Here is a 25,891-nt window from a genome sequence, read left to right as displayed (position 1 = left end):
ATTGTAGTACATCAGTATGTGATGTCACTTTAAATCTGTGTTCTTACTTTTTATAATCTAAAATAACTCTCATTTTCACCTGTTTGATCTAAAATTATACTGTAAACATCAATAAAAGCTTTAACTTGGCAAATGACCATGGTATAAGTGGGATAATCCACAGCTAGCTGTGCGTTAAAGGATTTTAATGCACTTCGTGGAGGCAACCACCTCTGCTTCGCGTCGGGTGGATCTTGGGCTCCACGTTATGCATTAAAACCCTTTAACGCACGGCTAGCTGTGGATTATACCTTACTTGCCACATGAGAAAAAAAACAGGATAAATGTGAATTTGAACTATTTTATTAGCTCATTTTTACCGAATACAGACCTTGCGCGAGGAACAGCCGTTTACTTTTGGTTTTTATAAGAAACGACGTTCAAATCATCTTTTGTGTTCTGCAGAAGAAAGAAAGTCACACAGGTTTGAAATGACATTAGGTGAATAAATGACAGACGTTTCAGATTAGGGTGAACTATCCATTTAAATATCTGAAACATCAGCAGCTTGTTTTCTACCTAAATTCTGGTCTATTTTCAACTAGTATTCACAAGATCGCATTGTGGAGGGTTTTCTGTCAAATTTTAAAGAGTATCATGGTCATGACTATAGCTGCTGCACGGGGGCAGGAGGGAAAACTCCAGCAGGAGTTTCGTGCTCTCTACTACGGTCAAGTCACATTCTCGAAATGACGTCGACGCCCAAGTACACGCACTTCTGAAGATGCTCGTGGCTTCACCAGTCATCAGGTTTTACAGAGAACAGTGTCATTTTTCTACCTGGAGTAATTTGTTGTGAAGTCATCGAGAATATCATGCATCTCTGAAGAATGTAACTAGAGATTTAAAAAAAGCTCAAGTGATGGATGTGTGGGCCTGGTGTAGTGCTTTTATGAAACCTTTTTCCTCGGAGAAGTGAAAGGTTGCTGGAAGGGATTCCCCACCTACTCAAATACAAACACACACACACACACACACACACACACACACACACACACACACACACGCACACGCACGCACACGCACGCACACACACACGAGGCCCACAGACCTGAAAAGCACACACACCACAAGCCACCCTCATCAAGTGGAAATAATTAGGTCACAATATCACATGACGTTTACAGTAAAATTTTGTAGCAGAAAAAATAAATTTAGCTCACATTTAAAACAAGCTGCATTGGGAATTTATAAATTCAACATATTCGCTTGACACTACAAAACACACGCACAAAGATTTAAAAGTGCTGTTTGTCTACATTATTTCCCACACAAAAACACCAAAATTATCCTCAACTTTACCTGCTGTTCTTTTCCGAGCGGGAAAACCTTGCAAAACACCATGCCAAAAGGAATAAATTTGGCCTTTAATCTTTAAAGCAGGAAATTCCCAAGCATTGGAATATACATCATTCATTTGAAAGACAAGCACCTTACTTAACATAGATTGTTGTTCTTACTAAATGTGCAAATCAAGGCCTGTTGTGTTATTTTTTTGATAAGACAGATCAGGGATCAGTCAGAACTCTATTGTTAATTCCAGTATGTGGAATGATGGGGTTTTTCCCTTGAGCTGTACTCAATGAAAAGATCCTAGTGATTATAAACTGCACGATCACATCTCCAATCTTCAATTCCTCTCTAATAAACCGAGCTTTCTCTCTCTCTCTCTTTCTCTAAACCTATCATTGTGCAAATCCCCATCTTAAAGACAGGTGAGAGACGTTTAGTCACCACACAAAAAATCCTATAAAGAGAATATAATAAAAGGCAGTTGTTATTATACGTTGATATTTACTTTCACTTTTACTTAAAATTTAAAGTTTTTATCAAATTTATTCTGTTAGAAGGATGTGTGTTTTTTATTGATTTTAGTTGTCCGTATTATGTGAGGAATCAGATTTTTGTTATTTGTATTTTTGGAACTATACTTAGATTTTCATGTTGAAGTATGATGTAAACCAGGCCTCAATTAGAAATGTATTACTAAAAAGATTTTACATAAATGAGGCAACTCCAGCATTGCATCATGGTTGACTAAACGTGGGCAGACTCTAGTACTTACAAAAGCATTACCAGGAGATTCAACAAAACTCCCGTCAATGGCTCACAATCTAATTTCCCAGACAAACACACATTCAATTTTCTTTTAAATTAATAAACACATTTTTCTAATTATTACAGGGACTGCCTTTAAAGAAAATTCTCAAATTGAAGTTAAATCTGTGTTTTTTGATTAAAGTTGAATAAAACCACCCAAATTTACAAATGGCTGTGGTTCTGGCTGAAAAGATGTAAAAAAAGAACAGGTCATTTTTTTGTCACTAGCAGGATACCACAATGACGACCATAGTGATACTGATTCGTTTATCTTTATAAACCAGTAAAAACATGTACAGTATAACTTAAATGATTTTTTTCTTCAAAACAAGACCTAACAAGAAGACACGCCACAGTTCTCTTGTGTTTCTTTGTTACATGTTAAAAAGAAGGTAGGCGTGCCACCACAGCGAAAAAGTTTTTTTTGGCAGGAAGTGAAGAAAAAAGCCCTACATAAAACAAAGTTCGATGATGACGGATAGTGACAAAAGTTCCCTTTCTGTGGGAGTCTTTAGAAATAGTCTGTCAAATGGTTTCTAAGTTTAGAAATTTGCACTACCTCTCATTTAAAAATGTGATTCCAAAGTAAGGTAATCTTTTTGGTGCAGCTGGAAAAAGAATTCCAGCTGCTCTATAACTAAACATCAAATAACATTTTTAACTATTACGATCAAGTTTGAGTTTATTTATTTAAATTCTTCCGATTGGATTGAGCAAAGCTTACCCATTTCCTAGAATCTCGAAGTTAATGGAGTGCGGTCTCATTACCATAACGTTGCAAATTGCCAAACTAGGATTCAAATCGGGAAAGAGGCGGAGTCCGATATCGAGGCCACCTCGATTTGAAAATGATCAGTACTTCAAAACTGTGTCACAGGGGTTGTTTCACACGTCATATTGACCTCTGAAGAGAAACTTTCCTGAAATGGTGATATTATTACATAAAGGTAAATACCAAAGTAAAGAAAAGAGGAGCTAAAACTCAAAACCAAGCATTTGCTATCACATGACACAGCTCATGTTAAGGGCACAATATAAAAAACTGGAGCAAAAATGATATGTCTTTCTCATGACAGTGAAACATGCTACCATTGAACATTTGTTTAAGTCCTTATACAGTGAAAAGAGGAATGCTGCTAATTTACGTTACACGTTTTTTCATATTTAGTTGTCTGACTTAATCCATTCAAGTTGGGACTACATGAATAATTTTGTCGGAGGATTTTCAGTTCCCAGCAGGCTTTGCATAAGACTGCATTTATAGTCACTTTCTTAATTAGGTGTTTTATGTGTTTTTGAGTAAAGAGAAACACTTGTTAGTGTTTAATGTTCATTTATCTTTGAGGGGTTTTTTTGTGGTTAACGTTGTGAGTGATGCCTATTATGTAGGTTACCGCATGTACAGTATGTAAAGCATATGTATGTTAACATTATATCTTACAAAGGATAAATGAAGATTTTATGTCACAATAACAAAAAAAATTGAGAACTTTAAATCAAAATTTTTAAACTTTACAAATTAAAATCATGTTTAGAGTGTTAATGTGAAGAAAGCTAAATTATGAGTAAACTTTAATATGTGCAATTGGTCATTTTTATGTTTACTGATAATACTAAATATTTAAATCTATACAAATATTGTATGGCTAACACTTCATTTAAACCATTGGGTAGTCACAAAATTGTTAAAAGTTTGGGGAGGGGCTAAAAATAAGTTGACATCGGTTGAGAGGCGGAGTAAGCGTACACTTGTCTTAAACCTTTATATTACATTTAAATATATCAATTTTGATTACTTAGACAAATAGACAAACCCAAATATTGGGTGAACTTACAAAGAATATTCACACGTTTGTTTTACCTAGTGGTTGGGTTTGTCCATATCTTTGATCCAACCATTGGTTAAAACAAAGTAGCGCTTCTAGGGTGTTCATTTAGATTCAGTGCATTTACATTTTAGAACGAGGCAAATAGATTAAACCAAATAAAAAAAAAAGGATAAAACATGCACATGTAACTCTGGCCTCTGAAAGTTACGATGGTTACGTAGGAGTCAATGCTGCTTTTACTGCCATTTCGGTCTAGGGTTTGGTCTGTTGTTATGAATAAAATCCACGCTCTTAACAATGATTTTATCTGCACCAATTTGCACATTTGGACTTCGTTCAGAGCAATACACCTACTTCTTCATGATGTGCAACAACTTGGTATCTGGCTCATACCTACCGCACCCATGCAACAAGGTCACAAAAACAAACAGGTTATTTCAAGTCAACCTGAAATGTATTGATTACTATAATGATTGCATAACTAATAAGTAGCAGTCACCGTAAAACCATAAATATTGAATATAAACTGCAATGTGGTGTTTTACCTGCATCTGTTCTTTCCAGAACGATGGGGACGGTCCCACGCCAAAGCACCAAGTCATGCAAATGAGAGGCGTCAGGGAGCCCCTTCTACATCGATTTGCTATTGATTTTGTACTTCCCCTTTATTGACTGAGGTTAGGTGTGTTGACCTAGTATCCGGGGGACCAGCCCCGTGAGATATCCCTACGGTTATAGCAAAGAAAGGCAACAGACTCAAATTTCCTGCCATTCTACTGTATTCCATCTTTCAAAAAGAAAGACAAGATTTTAATATTACTTAACAATATGTTAAAAAGTAGCCAGTCTGGCTTCAGTGTTAATACAATATACACTCTATAACAGATTGATAGCGTGAGTATTGTTCTTTTCAATTTCATTCTGAACGTATTCTGATAGAAGCTCGATACAAGTTGGAAAAAAAACAGGAAAAAGAACACAGATGAACTGAGAAACATATGTGAATGTTGTCAAGTATTAGCCATCCTCCCGATGATGGGAGTGAATGATGTCCAGTCGTAATTGTCTTGACGAAGCTGTGACGAAGTGCAGTGCCAGGTGAGCAAAGCCACAGTTGATTTGAATAAAAAGATTTTTTTTGTCAATTCATCAATTTTTTTTCTTTAAGCATGTCTTTGCACCGCTTTCATTCTCATGTACATACAGCATCTTGACAACTGTGAAGGCCTCAGAAAGCCCAGAACATGATACAGACCTAAAACAAACGGCCCACTCACTGACAAAAAGCACACACGCTTTAAAAAGAAAAACAAAGGGAAAACTCAGATTAGCGATTCATTTTGTGGTTGTTTTTTGACTTGCTCTTTTGTTTTGTCTCCAGAAGTACTGCAGGAATAAGCCCATTTGGGTTCTTTGTGAAACCCACAACGACACGGAAAAGGCAAGGCGGCATGGATAATGTAGACCGGAGGAGCGGTTGAAGCGTAGCAGCACTGGGGTCAGCATGTAGAAACGTGAAAGAAAGAAACCAGAGGAACGCTTGTCGATTCCCACCGTAGTCTGTTAATAGGAAGTCCCATTAGTGGGCAGCAAATGTGGCCTTCTTCAAGCTAAAATTGGACCAGTTGATGGACAACCTCTGTCTCGTTTGTCGTGCAGAGTCTAAGCAGAACCTGTGAAAGGTAAAACCAGATAAATAAAACTTCTTAAACATCACCAAACATTACAGCAAACACCAACGCATCGCACCTTTTGAAATATTCAACTTCACGTTCAGTCTCGTCCATGTCCACGCTGTCCAAATCAATGTCTTTGGGCAGAAACACATCATCTGTCGGACACGAACACGAACATGAACATGATGTCAAAAGTTTTGTTTTTTCATCATTCAGACAGTTAAAGCTGAATTTCACAACACTCACCTATCGAGTTATTCATCTTGTCTGCTTTTTTCTTTTTATTCTTCTTGGCTTTGCCTTTAGGCTGAGGAGACTCGTTGTTTTGGACTTTGCCATTCTGCAGAGGAGGTTCTAAAGCAAGAGACTCAATAACAGGAGAGCACCTCTCATCCTTCCCTCCATTCTGCCGCTTTTTCCCATGACTCCTCTCTTCCCGCTTGAGCTCGGTTACTGACTCCTCCGAAGCTCTTTGCTTTGCTTTGGTGTCAGAGCTGGATTTCGGAGGCTCTGGAGTCTTGCAGGTCTCTGCTGGCCTCTTGGTGGCCTCACCGTTGGCTTTTGGGCCGTTTGTCTGTTGTTTGGATTTGGACTTGATAAGGGTGGACTCTAGATGGGGCGAGGTGCCATTCTGAAGTATTGGAGACTCCGAAGGCCTCTCTTTACAGATCTTTGGGCTTGGATGCTGGGAGGGGCCGTTCTTAGCACTGATGGGGGATTCGGGTTCTATATGAGGACTAAGACGGATGAGACTGTGAAGTAGCTGAGTTTTGCCATTTCGCATGTTCTTTTCCAGAACGCTCTGTGCTGTCTGCCGAAGAGGTTGAGGGTTGTTGGTTGTTGGAACGAGAGAAGGATTCTCAGGCTTGGTTGCCTCCTTGGTTTTATTGTCCTTTTTCTTCTTCTTGGATGCACGCAACTGCCGCATTTCCTGTAAACGGAGGAGCTCTTGCTTTAGCGCTGCCTCCTCCTCCTCCTGCCGCCGCCTCTGCTCCTTCAAAAGCTGCTGCTGTACCTCCAATTCCCGAGCGTCGGCCTCTAGACGAGCTTTCTCCTCCAGCTGCACTCAAACACTCCATCAGGTCAGTCAGTGTTACCAATTACACAGACTAAAGCTATATTTAGACAAACAAGTTTACCTTCTTTTGTTTGTGGCGGGCACGTTTTGCTGCTTTGGAGCTGCTGGGTTGTTTGTTATCTGCGCTGTTGATGAACTGGAGCAGGTCCTCCACCTTGCGATGGTCCTCTACACCGTCCGACTCCAGCAGCAGTTCTTCTTTCTTAGGCTGTTCCTCTTTTCGCTTAGTCAGCCGGAGTCGCAACTTCTCCCGCATCTCTGCATAGTTCCTACTGGTGGGTGCAGCGGGGGGCTTCGCATCACAAAAAACAAAAGCATGATAAGCTTTGGGTACATCATTGGGTTATTACACGTCATTAATAGTTACTGGTGGCACAAACTGGTTTTGCGTGTATTTCGAGGGCTGATTTACATAAGCACTGGTGCATGAAAAACTGGTTTGCAGACAGGAAATAAGATCCTGATATGTCAATGTACAACACACTATACTGCCTGAAGGTTGTGGTAGGGAAATGAATACAACTGGGTACAGGAGGTGTTTATGCAGTTTTATTTTACAAATAGTAATAGAAAACAGACTTTGGGAACACTCTTTATTTTGCAGTTTGTCAAAAGTATAGAGAGATCGTTTTCATACCCCTCCATGACCAAAGAATTCACAGTAGCAGCAATCACAGTACTTTCCCTCTTTCTGATTGGTGGAGGTTGAGGTGGACGAGCTATGTTCCGAGCTGCTGTCCTCATCTGGGCTCTCCTCTCCTTCATAAGGCTGCTCGTAGCCTCTGTTACCTTCGCAGCGATGACCCTCACAATCAGGATCACTAAAAAAAAAAATCTTGTTTAGTGTGATTATCTTGTTTATTAATCTTGTTATAATTATGCTGCTTTGTCCATACAAAGTCAAAGAGGTGGACATTTTCCACTTACAACCTCAAAGAGGTACATTAAAATGTAAAAAATACAACAAATATTTAAAGTCCCAGTGAAATAAAAAATTACAATGCCTACTTTTTCATGAAATATTGCAGTGTTTATTGTAAATAGTTTATCAATGTGGATCATTCTCTTTTTAAAATGTGTGCCCTTATAATCTTTAATTGAAATCTGAAAATGCAGTTCCTTCCTGTAATGACTATCCATCTTAAATGACGTATGTAAAACAGCTTGGGCAGAGCATCCATTAACTCCTCCCCTTCAACTGTCAGTCTGCTGCCAGTTCCATTTCAAAATGCAACGGCTGTTTTTATACATCCAATCAAATCGCAGAGAAAGACAACAGCCACGCCCATTATCTTTCTCATTTAAAATTCCATTTCACTCAGAAATGCGTCAAAATACAGAAGTAAAAACAATCGCAACTTCCGGTTCACGGGGAGTTTAAGCTTTGCTATAAAAAGGGTGGTCAGGGTGGTATACCAAAGAAACCACCACAAAACCAGCACCAACTAGCATAAACTGGCATTCACAACTCAAAATTCATGCTGGCCTAAAATGGCCTTTGCAACAGGACAACCTCAGACCTACACCTCAAACTACAGTACATATGTGCATGCAAATATAAAAAATCAAAGATGGTGGACTGACCTGCACACACTATTTGGACCACTGACCAAACCCTCCCGCGGAGATGTTGGCTGGTCACTAGCTGACAGGCAGAGACCTGGATGGACATCCATGAAAGCTGGAGCCTGAGTTACAGACTTTGGGAAGGATTGGGTGCCTATACTGGGCAGGTGTGTGCAGGGGGACGAGGGATGTGAGGTTCCGTTGAGAGGGGGGAAAGGTGCCAGACTGGTAGGGCTATTTCTAGGAGCAACAGGAGAGGGATGTCTATGGTCCTCTTTACCTAAATTATGGAAAACATCATCTAAAGAAAACAAAGAGAACAAAAAATTTGAAATATAGAGAGAAATTACAGAAAATGTAATTTGCGTGCAAGGGCAGAAAAAAATAATTGTTTTAGGCTGCATCAGAGCTGCTTTGTAGTTAATTAAACAGATACAAAATAGTGAAACAATAAAACGCTATTCAGATCAATAATACAACTATTATAATAGAGCTAAGAATACAAAAGATTGTCAAGATATACCTGACATTCCTTAAAAACTACTTAAACGAGGTATTAATATGAACGTTGTTCATGTGATCATTACTTGACTGGACAGTGGTGGTGGTACTGGACACAGAGGAGACAGCAGAGGAAGTGGCCATCACTCCTTCACTGGCCTCCATGAAGGCATCTTGGTAGTTGAAGAGACACTTCTTCTTAGCGCTATTCTTCTTCTCTTTGCCATCTGGGGGATGGTGAGGGTTGACAGTGGGGTCCAGACAAGGGGAGAGAAGAGGAACGTCGGGAAGGGGAGGGCCCAGCATGTCACCTATACAGAATAGAACGTTACTGATGTAAACATGTCAACAAGGTTAACATTACCAAGCTGGTTGACATAGATAAGATTTAGCTGAAAGTGGGAGAGTGACAACAGGAAGTGTACAGTTGAGCTCTACAACCGACCAGGTAAAGGCTCTTGCAGCAGCACAGATGGGTTCCAGTTCTTCATCATGTGCGTGTCCCAGAGGTTCTCTAGCTTGAGCGAGGGACACGGTAAAGAGCCGTTCCAGTCCCCCGTTGTACTGAAGCAGCTCTGGTAGACGTGCTCTGGTAAGGTGGGATTGAACCCTAGCTGCTTTCCGCCTGTGTGATTGGATGTGGGGGTGGAATGGAGCGTCTAGAGAAGACATGGAGAAAAGGGAAGTTCATTTCATTACAACAAGGTAAGTCAATCTAAAACTTTTCACCAAAAAAATCCAGAATCTAAAAATAGACAATGCTGATGGTGGAATTATATAATAGTTTGAGATAACGAATCAGTGTAGTGCAGTTGGTGCTGTCAGTGGTGTGAAAAGGTACATGCCCAGTAGGAAGTGAAATTATTGCACCTGTGTCCTTTTGTAAGACTTTAATACACACCGCCACCTTGTGGCACAATAGTCACCAAACACCTTTATTATAGATGGTTTCAGCAGCAAGAACATAAAGTAATGTGTCCCTAATTTAACTTCCTGTAGACCTCCGCAAATAATCTATAACTGCTGAGTAGGTTTAATTAAATATTAATATAAATGAATATTAATATAAATTTAATTGTTATATTATAACCAAACACAGAAAATTCTCAGTCTTCCCAACTTTCGCTCTGTGTTTTTGTGCTTGTGTCTAACCTTGCTGTGTGTAAGCGGAGGGGGGGAGTAAAGGGTGGGTAGCAGTGGTCTGGGCAGGTGGGAGAGGTTGTGTAAGGGGAGATGACCGTGGATGTGGGGGTACAGGTGGAGGGCGGGGTGGGTTGCCGTCTTGTCGGAGAAGAACTGGTGACCCCCCGCATGCAGCCTGCTGGTAGGCAGACAGTTGGAACCTAGGCCGGATGGGCTACTGTCTCCAGAGCCCTGATTACACATGTGACACTCGCATGGATGATGTACCTGCTCCATCTAATAAAGGTAACATAATAATATGAGTGACAGAATGTTAATCTGATTAATATGTAATACATGCAAATTATCATATAAATATACAAAAATTTTAAGAATCAGTGGTACATCAACGAAATGTTAAATCTGATCTTGTTAAAGAGGTAGCGAGCTAACAAGTGATAATGTCACAACTGGAAGACTGTGTATGTCATTTCGTATGACATGCAGATTTCTTGTTGGGTCGTGTGACTCTAAAACATTCCCACTTCTGACTTTAAAATGCAGCATTGAAGTCCAGCACTGGCCTTTTACCTGTGTGTGAGGATATGATGGTGGAGGACAGTCATTCTTTCCACCCGAAAGTGCCCCCTTCTGGCCTAGGGGTTCCCCACCACTTTCCCCCTCCTCCTCATCACCTTCAGAGGAACTGCTACTGCTGCTGCTACCTCGTGGCGACTGGGAGAATAAGAGAGTCTTACATTCCAAATGTAGTCATATTTAAAGTGTTATTGAAATGTTCTGTACATGCAGGCACTTACGTTGTCTTTGAGGGTCATGCTCTCCTCCCCCCCACCAAGTTGGCTGTGAATGCCATTAATGCTGACCATCACCGCAGGGTCCTCATACCCACTTAGAGAATAGATGGCAGACAACGGAGGAACTTCATCATCACTAACACAGGAGTAGAAAAGGCGGAAGCAAGTAAACAAAAGAAATCGAATGACTAAACCATTCCAGATTTATGACACGGTGTTATTGAAAAACAGAAACTGAATGAGCTCAGCAGGAAAGTACAAGATGAAGTCAATAAAATCATAAAGGCAGAAATGACTATAATAATAACTTGTTCTTGCTTAATCTGACCCATATTCAATTGTCCTAACTGTATGTTGCAACACTGTCCTTGTGATACCCTTGTATAAAATGTTTCTCGTAAAAGGAAGTCACACAGGATCAAAATAAACACTTGCAGAGTGCCAAATAAGAATGGGTTGAATCTAAACCCAAAGCAAGGACTTTTAAGGGTAGTCAGCCAACCATCACATTGAAAAACATAAAATTGTTGTAACTCACAATGTGGTAGTGCCATCCCGTGGCAGTATGAGGCGTGGATGCTGCTGAATGGTAATGGGCGAGCCTGGGGCTGAACCGGACCCCGAGCTGCCCGATGACATGCTGGGTGGGTGAACTGACAGGTAGTCGCAGGGAGGCTCTGCCTGTAGAGGCAACTTTAAATGCAGGTCCTCTGCCATTGGAGCATCCATGATGCCACAGGTGAGGATGTGAGATAGGCTGCAGTCGTCACAGGTGCATCTAGAAATAAATACAATCCGTTACAATTATGAATGCAATGATCCACAACAGCGGTGTATGCTTTTACCACAGAATTACTTAAAGGTTGGTACAAAAAAAAATTGTAATTTGAATTACAAAAAAGTTGGTAGTATTCAATCATATCCTTTCAACAGAACGTGACCGTAAGTGACCGGAGGAAAGGACAAATGTTTCCCCTTCATTACTCATAAACACCTCGCCCATTCAGGAAAGCCCATGCGGGATCAGTGGAGACTCGCGGTGCGGAGCCATGGGCGTGTATAAACAAGGCATTAGACTATGATGGCCCACCACAGTCTAATTTGTTTCGCCATCATTTCAAAACGAACGGAAAATCTTTTTACACTTTTCATAATAACACAGCGATAACGTTGTTTGAGGCCTTGTTTTTGGATCTGCAATGCATGCATCTGTCACTTAATCAGACCGCCGCATCACGTGCTCATATACACACACAGGCGCGCACAGTGGTGCGGTGTTTACAGACTTTTTTCCTTCAGAAACGATAGTGACAATTGTCATTTTGGATAAACCTTAACTTTTAAGTAAGTGCAGTGTTTCCCCTAGGTTTACGGCTTTGGGGGGTGGTTTAGGGGTCCTCTTTCTTTGCGGCGCAGATCCAGACAATACTTTTTTTAATTAATCATATTTAATCAATTGAACACAGTCGAATATGTATATAAAAAGTTAACATCTGATGGTTTATAAGGCCATTAATTAAAAATTCTGATACCCACAGTATGAAACATAGGAGGTCTGGTAACAGAGAAAATGTTTTGTAGGCTCTGGTGGCTAAAGCGAAGTCCTAGTGGTCTATTTTAATAATAAAAAACCTATTTACCTGCTCTTGGTGTCTGCAGATCTTTATACGTGACGTGTCTTTGGCGGGAGAAGCAGCACTCACGGAGCAGAAAGAGTTAAAATGAAACGCGTTTGGCCCCAAATAAAGATATTAGAAGATATAGCGCAAAATATAATCAACATAAATGTCCCTGAGTGCGCGTGATGTGTACAGCTCAGTTATGTAGATGCGCTGCTCAATTTAAACTATAGAAATATCTGATGTTTTGAATGGTTCATTATAACTTGTGGTGCGGATAGAACGAAGCCAAGCTGGATGAAAACCTGTCGTCTGGTGGTCACTGAACTGTTGCTTGTCAGGGGCAGGGTGTGCGTCTTTTCTGTACTTAGACTCGGAGCAGGAGAGCGAATATTGCCATTTTCACCACCATGGGAGCGTTTAAAAACGCAAATATTTTTATCTGCTTTTCAGGTAGTTGATGCAACACGCGCTCTCTGTCCACTAGTGGGAGGGTGCTTACCTGTGTATGTGTGCGCACGTGTCTGGGCGTCTGCGCGCATCGGGGCAGAACTCGATACGGAGAGCAGAGGAGAATTGTAAACGCGCAATCATGTAAAATAACATAATATGTAAATAAGACAAATAACATAATGCTATTTTAAAAATAAATAAAAACAAGGTATAGACATGTTCTATAGGAAAGGTAACCTTAAATTACTTCTCTTGTGATCTGGCGCTATATGGAAAATTTAATTAACGGGGGGTGCCGTTGGAGGGGCGGGGCGCCCCCCTAAGGTAATGGTAGGGGAAACACTGAAGTGGAAAAATGTCTCTCTGCGTCTTTTCCATTCAATGAGCGGCAGAAGCAGCACAGTCATAACCAAACAGCAGCTTAAAGTTACTTGTAAGTGAATGAATGAATGATTACAAAACAGCGTTTACAAGCACCTGTCATTATTACTGACTGGACATACAATTGTAAACATTTGTCTGCAATTATTATTTTGACAACAGAAACATTAAATATGTAAACGACTTCAACTTTATTGGGTAATTAGCCCGTAACATCATGACAGATTTTTACAAGCCTGTCCGGAAAAAGTCTAGCGCAACCTCTGCCCAATAAAGCTCAACTGTCCTCTTGAACGAGCTGTTGTCATTCTCTCAGTAACCTGACGTCACACTGGTTAAGCCCTGCCCCATGACTGCTGATGGACTGTGCTGTCTCCGCCCTAATTTACTCCCGAAATCTGAGCCTCTGAAGACACTGTGGATTAGTTTTACTTCTCAAAGAAATGTGCAGAATACATCAGGTGAAGTCACTTTACACCGGAATGCTTCACAAACGAATGTAAAATGCTGGCTTCATAATGGGTCATGTTTTCAGTTTTTAAACATATGATGCGATTTTCCCATGTATTGTGTCACTTATAAATACAATGTGCACATTGTAAAGACATAACGCATTTGTGCATTCACTCATAGAGAGCATGTTTTCAGTTTTTATAGAAATCATGCGTTTATCATGTTAACTTTCACTTATAAGAGCAATGTGCCGGGTTTAAAGTCCGGGTAAAGAGAATTCTGAGAATTGTTTCTAAACACATTATAGATGTTAGAAATGTATTGCTGAAACACATTACAAAGACTCATAAGTATGTAGTACTGAATTGTGGAGTTAAACCATTAAACCATTTTTCACTGATTCTCTTTTCAGGATTTTTTGGGCAGGGCTAAAATGGGGGATCGATGACGCAATGGAGCATCTGAGCATGCATGGCCCCTCCCCTATCAACTAGAGCACCTAGCATCAGATGTCTGCTCAATCACACACTTTCAGGCTCTCACTTTGCCCAACTAAACAAATTTCACGCCAAATAACAAGCAAATGGTAACGCAGACACGAATGGATGGAGGAGAATAACGCGAACGGAAGGAGGATCACTGCGCGTTATCGTGACGTGCTTCAGTGAATGATATTTAATTAACAAATTTCAAGACGAGCACGAGTAAATAATCCACCCGGCTGGTTCGCTATCAGCAATCTCAGCATCTACCTTATCAGCTCAAGAGAGAACCACTACAAATAGACAAAGCTGTCTGTGTTCACACTTCACTTCTTTTTTGAGGCTGCTAGCGTCTGTTTTAAATTATAATCACATGGAGTAAATCGTGTTTTCAAAAAAGTCCTAAGCGCTTTTTTAAAACGCCAGTGTCTTTTTCTGCAGCTCAGAGCGTCTTTTGAGGTTGAAAAAAGTTAAACTTTTCTGAAAAAACGTCCTGTCAAGCACCTTTTTCAAAGCTAACCAATGACGGAGACCTGTCATTTCCATAACAACATGTGAGGAACGTGATTGGTCGAGAAGGCTCAAGCTCAAAAAAATGGTGTCCGAAACACCCATTGTATTTAGTATGAAATTAGTATTGTAGTTTTTAAATATGTAACTTCACGCTGCCTATGAAGTTACCTCCGTGCACAAATGCTATCTTTGAACATTGCCGACTGCTATTTGTAACCACAACGCGCTCTGGGTTCGGGCTAATACCGGGCCCGGAGCCTTCTCCCCGGACATGGGGAGAGTACTCCGTGTTCGAAAGAAATTGCCGGGCTCAGAGCCCTCTCACCGATATAGCACGCCAACTATGCATACCTGAATTATCTATTGAAGAATATCGTGCGCATTGACTTGCGCGTGTTTGAATTCAAATCCTCCCATAAAACATATTTACATAATTCACATATAGCCTAACTTACTGGGCTGGGGACTCAGGTTGAGTGATTTGAGTGGGCGTGGCAACAGCAGACACGCCCCCAGCGTTTGAGAGCAGTGAGTCCTGCTTATTTTTCCAAGATTTTGATAATTTATTTTATTTACTTGGATGTTTTTTTCTCCATTCAAATTTGGCTGGGTGGTTAATAACACACTTTTCTGTTGTGTGACAAACACATATTTCAATGTCACTTTACTCAGACTTTAAAGACGTAACGCATTTTCTGCATTCACTCAGAAAACAGTCTGCGGAGTTTTTAAACAAATAACACGTTTGTCTTATGTACTCTCACTTATACAAAACAATGTGTTTGGTTTTTAAAGATGAGACAGTGTTTCTCATTCACTTAATGACGATTATCTTCAGTTTTGTTGTTACTGGAAGCACCGACTCACAAAGACCTTCGCATTCCACTGGAAAGGGGGCAGAGACCAGCAGCTCATTTGCATTTAAAGAGACACACACCAAAACAGCCTGTTTTTCCTCACAGGCAAAAATGGACATGTAGGGCATAGTATAATAAAATATATGTGGTGTATTTTGAGCTGAAACTTCACAGACACATTTTGTGGACTCCTAAGATTTATAATACATTTTGTAAAAGGGCTAGATTAGGGGGCCTTTAAAAAAAGTAAATGTACCTCCGTCGATAGTTGCAGTTGGGACAGTCTGGAATGCTCAGCCTGGAGGACAACATCTGTTTCACCGTGTCTGTGAACTTATTGTCGCCACCCAGAGACTTCTTACTATTTGATAAGAACTGCAAAATTACACGTAAAAAAAGATTGTAAATTTTAGGGGAATGCAATTTGTATTTTAATACCAAAGCCAAATTCACAGCATGAGCACCACAGCTCAATGTGAGCTAACATTTAATTAATCAAACAAACACATTTGCCAGATTCTTTATCCAAACAGACTTCCAGTGCATTTAAGCTATACATTTTATGAGTATGTCCATGCCCTAGACCGTGTTCTACTAATTGCACTACGTAAAAGCTGTAGACAACCACTAGACAATGGCACTGACCTTAAAACTGGTTTTACAAAGAACACTAAGAATATTTTTGAAGAGGTATAGAAGGCTAGAGAAAGAGGAAAGTTCCTACATGCCCTTTGGAGAATGCCCTCATAATAATGAGCTAATAGTAAAACATATAAATAATAGTAAATGTTAATGAATAACATCTTTAAAGGTTTGGTTCATGAACTGCATTCTTGTTGATCAGAAACACTAAATATTAAATTAAACTATTATTTTTAATAGTTCATTAAAAACTTTTATTGTTGCTTGTTAATGAGAAGGCAATTCCATTTACCCTCATTCATGTTCTTATTTAGACCTCCCGTCTGTTTCACACATTCCCCGTGTGCAGTGCGTATGCGGTAGTGCGTTATTACATGCCCATGTTAACGGATTAGATCATTCACACAGCACACGGATGCGGTGCGGTCCATCCGTTGCAGATGCGGTGCGTCAGTGCAGCGATCGTTTACGCATCAAGTCTATTTTTGCTGTACAGCACAGACTGATTTAAAGCGATAGCACACGTATCATGCTCAAAATGAACACGAATTGACACAAAAATGCAGCAATTTCACCATAAATGCATACAAATTAAATTTACTACCATTTTTTATTTATGTTATTTGTTTAATTAAGCAATAAAAGCAAAACACTTACCAGGAGTCCGATTAAAATGTTGTGTAGTACAAATATTCTACAGTGTTTATATTGAGTGGGGAAGGTGCTTCTATGCAGATAGTGATAAGCAGGTGGCCCAAAAAGTACAAGACATGGATGACACTCGGCTAATAATTGAGGTAGAGAAATACAAAGTGATTTATGACCCCCAGGACTGTTTTTATAAAGACCTGAATGCTAAAGAAAAGGCATGGGAGGCAGTTTCATCTGCCACTAAAATGGATGGCAAGTTATTTTGAAACTCTTTTAATAGGCTATAGGCTAATATAACTTCACGTAAGCATCAAGTGTTTTGAAGTACCATCGTAACATCAAAACTACAGATAAAACAATTTAAATAGTATGTTCTTTTCAGCTATTGTGTTTAGTCCTGAAAATGTTTGTCATTTTATTTCTGTGTTGTCCTACACTTAATTCAAAGTCATGATTTTTAATCTGGATACACCATGGAAGTTCACGGTGGATGCTGTTATATATATCTATCAACCACTCTCACTAAACATAAAACAGAGAATCACAGTGATAAAAATAGTGTTTCATAAACCCTTATAAAAAACGTACGTTTCGATTAATCATCCAAATATTGGGAAATTGCCATTGTTGACTGAATCACACAGAAGACGCGGGCCGCTAGCGTGCTACAAACGTAGCATGTGTGAAAGCACAATGGCGCATGACGGATCCGTAATGCATACGTGTTGCTCTACACATTGCATACGCACTGCACATGGAATATGTGTGAATCGGGCATTTGGGTGAAATTTCTGGAGGAAATATTACCTGCTCTTCAAAAAATCGTTTCTGTTTGAAGATCTCTGCATCTTCTTTGAGCATCCGCTGCTTTGTTCTTAAAGACATCTGGAAAAGTGGAGAACGTCAGTTGGACATAAACTCTCCTCAAGGAACAACCCACGGATAAACACGGATAATATGACTGAATGAATTGTGATGTGACTTACATTTCTATTAATTAAAGACTTGTGCGGTTCTGCCCTTTGATTTGTGAGATTCTGACCTTCGACCTTGAAAAGCAACTGTAAACAAATAGCTATTAGACGCAAGCCTTCAGAGACGCCAAAGACTTGCAATAAGGCTAGGTTAACATTAAAGGTGCAATGTGGAGATTTTAGCGACATCTAGCGGTGAGGTTGCGAATCACAAACAACAGCTCACTTCACCCCTCACTTTCGAAGCACTACGGTCGCCAAAGGACATAACGTATTTACGAACCACGCGCTGTAGAGCAGTTTGTCAGTTTAAGGCTACTGTAGAAACAACATGGTGAATTCCATGTAAGAGGAATGTAGATAGAAACAGCTCATTCTAAGATAATAAAAACATAACACTTCATTATGTAAGGTCTTTATACACCTCTGAAGACATAGCTATGTTTATTATATTGCATTTCTGTCAATAGATCCTCCAAAAATTACACACCGCTCCTTAAATAAATCTAAGTTTACAAAGATGATCAGAAACTATCTGAAAAGAAACATGCCTGCTCATCCACATAGTCGTCAATCCTCTTTTCACACTCCAGCCATTCTAGAGCCACTGCACTCATCTCCTGGTCCAGCTGGTGGTATCTCTCCAGTAGAGTACGGTACATATCTTCACTGTATGAATCATGGGATGTCGTGCCCTGCCTGATAAAAAAGAAAACAATAATGGAACCACCGCATTTAAGATATTGAAAGTGGAGTTTTGTGAATCAAAGAAGATCGTACCTGAGCTGGGCCACTAAGGCAGGTAGACTGTTGTGCAGGATGGGTTCAGAGAACACCAGGTTCTCAAAAAGGTGCTTATTGTGGAGCTCCCATGTAACTTGGAACTTCTGCAGATGCTCGTTCTCCTGCGTATGAAGAACAGCAAAGGTCAGTTACAAGGACAAGGTCTTCTGTGGTAGATTCGAGACCAGTTTTACTGCACTTATGCTTTTTGTTGTCCTGATGTTGTTCCAATTGCTTCCATTGTTTACCTCATTTGTAAGTCGCTTTGGATAAAAGCGTCTGCTAAATGACATAATGTAAATGTAATTTAAATGTCTTAATATGACGGTGACGTGCTGTTCTTTGGCTGTTTTCAAAGCTTTGATTGTGTGTTTTGGGTGTTTAACAATGGATTTTCATGTTTCTAGTTTCAAATTCAATTCAATAGTTCACCGCTGTCCCTCTTCTCACAAAACGATTGGATTTTTTCCGGTTTCTATAAAGTCCCTCCTTCCGAATCGCTGCTGACCCAATCTGTCGTGATTGGTTCCCCGCTTAGAGCATGTGTCTAAAGATGTCCCAGCCATACCATATCAGCAAGCTTCTGCTTCTCAGGCTGTTGTGATTGGTCGGTCCCCCTCTCAGTGCACGTGTATTCATAAGCAATAAACAGTAACAATGGCGTCAACTTCACTTCATCAGTTAAAAAAATGCAGATCGATCGAAGTGTAACGGAGGCCTGCTAGTGCATGTGCAAACATCAATCTTTGTTAGAGATCGCGATTTTTTTCCTACTATGGCGAGGGAAATGACACCGGACCGATTGTGTCAGACCGGTTATATTAATTAACACTAATAAAAGAAGCATTAAATGTTACCGTTTTATATTGGACCTAAGTTGGATAATAAAACAAGCAGATTGACTAGGAGACATTTGCAAGCAGGACTTCAAAGGACGTTTCATAGAAGTGTTTTAGAGGTATGCGCAAACACACACACAATATCAGTGTATTACACAGAACAGTTTTCACAGTCGATGTTAAAGTCATAGAAGCTGTTATTTGACCATTGGTTATCTTCGAATGCGTGTAGCTGAATTCTTATTACGAGTTGTAGGACTGTGATGAAAGTGAAAGTAATTAAGCGCGTAGCTAAGTTAAATGTTTACAATCTCTGATAACCAAACACTACTCCAGCGGCTCTTCCTCTTCTTTAAGGAAGGCCTCGCCCCTTTTTTGGAGTATTCCTTTGGGCGGAGGTTATTCAAAAACTCGGAATAGTAACATCATTTACCCGGGAAACAAAGGGCTGTAGTCCGATTCCAGCCATCCTCAGAAAGCGAATTCTGTTAAAGACAATATCTCGCTTGGTATTGAACTTTGAGCTTTATCATTTTGCAGATATTATTTATGCTCTAACAGCAACATAACACACTAACTAAAGTTTGAAAATTGGCATCAAAGGGAACGGCAACTTTAAGAATTATTATCATCAAGGTGGTTTCATTAACATACCAGGGTGAGCAGGAAGCTGCTGATGGTGCGGGCAGCCTGGCAGAGAGCGTTGTACTCCTCGAGCAGCAGCGAGATGAACTGGTAGGCCTGTGGAGGACCCTGAGCCACTGCCACAGTCGCCTTGGAGCCTGCGGACAGATGCTTCAGTAACCGCACCTTCATCTCTAACACGTACTCTCTCGCCTGCTGCTCCAGACGCTGGTACAGCTGGTACGGATCCTTCTCGCAAAGCCTGAATAATGTCCAAGCACAGCAAATTCATTTAACTTCCAACACCTGGTTTCATTGTTTATTTGGAGTAGTCTGCCTGTTTCTCAACGATACCTGTCAACAAGCTCCTTCATGCTCTCGTTGTCCCGGTCCAGAGGCTGATCCTGATCATCAGCCAGTGGAGTTCCAGTTTGACGGTAAATGCACCTGACCAGGTATCTCACCTCAGACCAGTGATTCTGCAGCTGTTGTGACTCCCGCTCGGACTCAGCCGTGATCTCCCTGACCAATGAAATGACACCATTGCAGTTTGAGAAAAAATATGACACCTCAAATCTCTGAATCAGGATAGAACATGTCATGGTTGTGTGAGCTGAAAACATGATGGCTGATGGATGACTCACCTCCGCTCATAACAGGCCTCACAGCTGCACACTGTTTCTGTGTTGAGGGGAGAACTGAGATCTGGTGCAGGTAGTGTAGGAGCTCCGACAGCAAGTCTCCCACCAGACCCCATGGGCTCCTGATACAAACCTCCGTTAGCCATCGGCATGTGCAATAAGAAGTCCTGATTCTGAAGAAGAATGATAATGTCGTACAATTAAATATAAAAACTCGGTATCTCAAAAACGGGCTTCTTTTGCTGCTTCCTTTGAACATCAATACTCATTCACTTAAAGCAACACTAGGGAGTTTTTCGACCTTAAAATAATCTCTCAAAAATTATTTTAGTGGTAGGACAACTCTTAACCGGACGAATTTAACTGACCGCTACCTCAGAATCTAGTTTGAGCTATTAGTATAGGCCAGTAGTATACCCCGCGGGAGCCAAAAAAGTGCTTTAGTACATGCACAGTTTATGAAGTGCCATGATGTAACAGCGGTTTCTGCTTAGTCAACAAATTCACATGCATTGCGCAGCCCACGGGGAAGCTTATACATCGACAGTATTTACGACACTGATAACAGACAATTGCGCTCATCATCCACATGGGGAACCATAAGCAAAAGTTCTCTAGTGTTGCTTTAAATAAAAATAAATTGCCAGAATACTTTGCATTGATTAAACAAAGATATTGTACAATGTTCAAAGCAGACACGTCATAAAATACTACAGTATAAAGACTATCAGAAAAAACAGCTATATAGAGAGTAATGACTATCAGAAAAGATGTACAGCAGTCGATGTTGTTTCCAGAAAAATGAAAATTATTTTTAAGAATGTAGGTAACCAAAAACCGTTGGTCTCCATTGACTTCTACTGCATGGAAACAAAACCAATGGGAACAAACTGTTTTTGTTACCAACATTCTATAAAATATCTTCTTTTGTGCTCTGCAGAAGAAAGTCATACAGGTTTGAAATGAAAAGGTGGTGTGTAAATAATGAAAGAATTTTCATTTTTGGGTGACCTATCCCTTTAAGCTTGGTATAACGGGAATAACCCCTCTTGCCATTTTAAATTAACTTTACCGTTTGAAAAAATGTCTTTTCCACCTTCGATACATGCTAAATTTTCCATATACACCCTACAGTGTGGAAAAAGACCCCTGAGGCAACAAGAACCTTATTAAATTATAAACTAGTGCAAGTGCAACTCAACAGGGAACTGACTTGTGCTTAAATGTGCTAAATGTGAATTCCTTACATAAATACCAAGTGTATTAATTCCACAACAGGATTCAAATGACTACATTAAATTAAGAGTTATTCTATTAAAGTTTGGTGTTTATCATGAGAGTTGTACCTAAGCAATGATCCTACACCACAGCTAAATTGAGATGATCCTACACCACAGCTAAGTTGAGATGAACCTACCCACATCTCAATTTACATCATTCCCATCATATATACATCACTGTCAATGTAAACAAAACAAGACCGTGTCATGATTCAACAATACAATTTTGCTTTCTAAGGCCAATTATTGTACAAGCTGTCAACAAAAAAAATCATGTTTAACAGTCACTGAAAAGCAAAAAAACGTAAAATTTTGACATTATCATACAGCTTCCTAATAAACAGTTGTTATATTTGTTCTTTTCAAGGTGTGAGAATTCCTGAATTGTCTGGAACACAACATGAGTCCCAAAGTCACATCCAAAACTTAAGCAAATGGTACTTGCAATTAAATAAAAACTTTCAAAGAAAAAAAGATGTGCATCTGCCTGATTCCATCTGCAATCCAAGTGCTGTGAAAATTAAACGATTTCTAATCCATTAATACAAATTGTCAGTGGTCTCACAGCTGTCTATCACAGGTGCATAGAAAACACAAAATTGGTAAAAAAAAAAAAATCAACTGTTCCTACTGGCAGAAAAACATAACCCACAGATATTTTACCTGACTGACAATCACACTTAAAAAAAAAATGAGACTCATGTGACTCATCCAACAACAAACACAACCCAGACTTTATTACGGCAATTCACAATCATTATTTGTCTAATTCTACTAACCGGAGGCAGAGGAGAAACATGCCGGTGTTGGAGGCTTAAGGGACGTACCAACAGAGACTGGTCGAGGGGTGGCTGGCGGTCGTCCTTCTCCACGGTTCGCTTGCAGTCGGAGCAGACATACAGAGGCAGCTGAAGGGCACTGGAAGATTTGGGCGATTGGGTCGGTCCATTCTGTGATCCTCCCACGTCCTGGGTGTCCTTGCGTTCGCTGCGACATAGCAGACAACGGTCACCTGTGGTGTAGGGGGCCCTCTGGTTCACACCGAAAGTGAATGGGGTCTAGACATGTAAGAAAAAGAAACAGGCCAATGCTTAGAGCTTGTGAGGCAAAATGCTTGTGGAAATATTCTCAGACAGCATTAATACGCATCTAGTACAGATCAATGACGTAACACTTTAAATGACACCGAGTGAAATGCTTCAATACAGACTCGACTTTCAGCAGAGCAGTCTTTCAGAAAATCACAGCTGTGCTGCCATACAGAGGAAATGCAAATGTGTCAGAATACTTCAGAGGTGATTTGCCTGTTTACCTGAAGGACTCCTGAGAAATCAGCATTTACAGGCCCTTCTGAAAACTGTGGTGCGCCGTTCAATGGAACCTGAAGGAGAAAATTTCATAAAATCAACTCGTCCCTGTTTCAATGGAATTGCAGAAACAATATTGTAGACCTCTCCAGCTCAGAGCTCATACAATACAACTAGGGATGCTCATATTGACAGTTTAACCGTTAACTGATCGTTAAAATTTTGACCGGTTAATACTATCAGTATACTACTATGATAATACTATCACTTTACGATTTAAAAGGTATGTTTATTTTAAGTTTAATAATATTAATAATAAAAATAATTTAATAATACGTTTTTAAATGACTATTAAATCGTACATGTTTTTAGTTTTCTGTATGGTGAAAGAAAAACATGCTAAGCATTAAGACGCGAGCAACTAGGTGTAAATGCCCTCCGAAACGTTTTCGAGACCGATTAAAATCCGATCACGCAAGTCACTTGACGAAACAGGACACGTGTAATTCATCTGATTGTTGAGGCCACCTTTGTCAGGGCTTTACTCCTCCAAACGGAGTGCCACTGGCAGCCTTGCTGATTGTCCCGTGTCTACATTAAAAAAAAAGAAATTGATCTTTGTTTTAAATGTAGACACGGGACAATCGTGCTCACAATGCGCTGTGACATTCTCTCTGTCTTCCCGGCGTGTCTACGGCTCAGCAAAGCTAATAGCAGAGCTACTGCAAGGGAATTTCGGTGCAAGCCATCAATTTATCCTTTACATAAACTTATCTCATGGATGCTTAGCATCGGCTGCCCATGCGCTTTGGAGAAGAAAACGGTGCGACTGGTGGTTTCCCTGCCTTCTTTTAGACGTGACGTAAAAATACGAATGTGAAATATGAATAAGTAAAAAATAATGTTTGTATTTTGGGTGGTATAGCAGATCGGATTTATATATGTTTAGCTAAGACTGGCTGGTGGAAAGCAAATGTGACGCGCTTCCCGAGGCGTTATCTCTACATTCCCGGGACATCCGTGCCATCTGAAAGGGTATTTTCTGCCACGGGTCTAATTGTCAACAAGCTCCAGACTGTCACCACAACACGTAAACATGTTACTTTATTAAATAAAAACTCCAAGCTTTGGATTGAGGTAGGCCTGCTATTTTTATTTGATGAAAAAACTTTGACAGAAATAAACTTTGCCGGTTCTTCTGTGTTTTCGTTTTGTCATATTTTGTTAATTAATTCATTTTTTTTCTTGCCTGTTTATTTTATGCTTTGGATTTATATATTATTTTAGTTTTTCTCCATTGTCCAAAACGCTGCAGGTTCGTGAAAATGTGATAATATGTGAATGCAGGTGCTGTTGTTGATGTATTCGTTATGCTGTTGTTTGCATGTTAAAATAAATCTGTGAAAAAAATGTTTGTATATTTAACGTGTCACAGACCCTCGTCAACTGTAGCTGTGTCTCATTTCGAAGTCTGCATCCTCCGGATGTCGCATGCGGCGGACAAACGCAACCTCCGGAGGACGCAGCCTTCGAAATGAGATGCAGCATGTATTTTTTTTAATTCCAATTTATTATTAGAATCTTATCGGTTAACGGTTAATGTTCGGATAACAAGTGTCGGTTCTCGGTTAGGGAAAATTAACCGAAATGAGCATCCCTAAATACAACAAATAAATTTACTATAGCTCTCAGATGCTAGTAAATTTACTATAGCTCTCAGATGCTAGTAAATGCACTTTGTAGCAACGTGCGGCACGGAGTTCACTGGAAGGAGGCTGACCTAAAATGAACCCTTGACAGTATCAAACCACAGTGCGTGTTTAATATTTCTGTTGAAGGGAAAATTTGTGAGGATTATCCATCCTATGCAGGTAAACTTAAATTGCAATAGTTTTCGGGCCAGTGAAATTTGCTACATGCAAAATCATCCATAAATAATTTATTCAATGAGAGGAAGAGGGAAATACTATACTGATTTAGAATTACTACTATAACTAGTGTTATGCCGGCCTTAGTGCGGTTCAACAATTAATCGCAATTAATCCCATCCAGAATAAAAGTTTGTGTTTACATAATGTATATCTGTGCACTGTGCATATTTATTTTATATTAATAATAGGGCTGTCAAATGATTTATCACGATTTATCCCATGCAGAATAAAAGTTTGTGTTTACATGTCTGTGTACTGTGCATATTCATTTTGTTTTTATAAACATTAAAACATACTAGCATACATTTAAGAAAATTCTGAAATGCAAAGCTTAAAGATCAGGTATCACACGCAGTTTCTGCCAATCTCATATTATTCTTGAGTACCTATAGAGTAGTATTGAATACGTCGTATCTTCGAAGAGTGATCACATTTATAAAAGATAGATACAGCTGTACGATTACTTCGGGAAAAACACGAGCTGCTGGAGGCTGACAGTGGGACGGAACTACAGCACGAGCACACAATTATGCACGTACACACCGATTGCCAACAAAACACAGACATATGATGTGCAGTTCATGTCCAGCATCTTTTAGCACTGGGACCGCGCCATCTATCAAACCATGAACAAACAGACACACCTAAACTTCACTATCATGAGAGTGCCGAGCTGCAGCGCAGCAAAGCCAATCTTGATGGCAAGAGGATCTTGCTCGTTGGTTGGCACATGGG

At 40.0% G+C, this 25,891-nt stretch overlaps 1 protein-coding gene across 2 annotated transcripts in view; it reads right to left on the bottom strand.

Annotated features, from left to right (window-relative positions):
• Window positions 1-4,711: 4,711 nt before the first annotated feature.
• Window positions 4,712-25,891, bottom strand: part of fam193a (family with sequence similarity 193 member A) — a 32,172-nt gene continuing 10,992 nt past the window's right edge. The window contains exons 2-23 of one of the 2 annotated variants that reach the window (XM_057330572.1): window positions 23,231-23,299; window positions 22,698-22,976; window positions 20,642-20,811; window positions 20,352-20,519; window positions 20,028-20,259; window positions 18,532-18,656; window positions 18,303-18,450; window positions 17,764-17,838; window positions 17,585-17,662; window positions 15,741-15,859; window positions 11,265-11,504; window positions 10,730-10,862; window positions 10,503-10,646; window positions 9,942-10,208; window positions 9,235-9,448; window positions 8,876-9,100; window positions 8,307-8,589; window positions 7,360-7,543; window positions 6,784-7,014; window positions 5,891-6,704; window positions 5,718-5,799; window positions 4,712-5,641 (exon numbers count right to left, since the gene is read on the bottom strand). In XM_057330572.1, the coding sequence (XP_057186555.1) occupies window positions 5,548-5,641; window positions 5,718-5,799; window positions 5,891-6,704; window positions 6,784-7,014; window positions 7,360-7,543; window positions 8,307-8,589; window positions 8,876-9,100; window positions 9,235-9,448; window positions 9,942-10,208; window positions 10,503-10,646; window positions 10,730-10,862; window positions 11,265-11,504; window positions 15,741-15,859; window positions 17,585-17,662; window positions 17,764-17,838; window positions 18,303-18,450; window positions 18,532-18,656; window positions 20,028-20,259; window positions 20,352-20,519; window positions 20,642-20,811; window positions 22,698-22,976; window positions 23,231-23,299 (4,374 nt within the window). In that variant the 3' untranslated portion in view covers window positions 4,712-5,547. The remainder of the gene's footprint in view (window positions 5,642-5,717; window positions 5,800-5,890; window positions 6,705-6,783; window positions 7,015-7,359; window positions 7,544-8,306; window positions 8,590-8,875; window positions 9,101-9,234; window positions 9,449-9,941; window positions 10,209-10,502; window positions 10,647-10,729; window positions 10,863-11,264; window positions 11,505-15,740; window positions 15,860-17,584; window positions 17,663-17,763; window positions 17,839-18,302; window positions 18,451-18,531; window positions 18,657-20,027; window positions 20,260-20,351; window positions 20,520-20,641; window positions 20,812-22,697; window positions 22,977-23,230; window positions 23,300-25,891) is intronic. The other variant, XM_057330573.1, reaches the window with a different exon arrangement.

The sequence above is a fragment of the Triplophysa rosa genome, linkage group LG4 (assembly GCF_024868665.1).
Source record: "Triplophysa rosa linkage group LG4, Trosa_1v2, whole genome shotgun sequence".
In the NCBI taxonomy this organism is placed as follows: Eukaryota; Metazoa; Chordata; class Actinopteri; order Cypriniformes; family Nemacheilidae; genus Triplophysa; species Triplophysa rosa.
The sequence above is the reverse complement of the archived record's forward strand: the minus strand, read 5'-3'. Positions and strand labels throughout refer to the sequence as shown.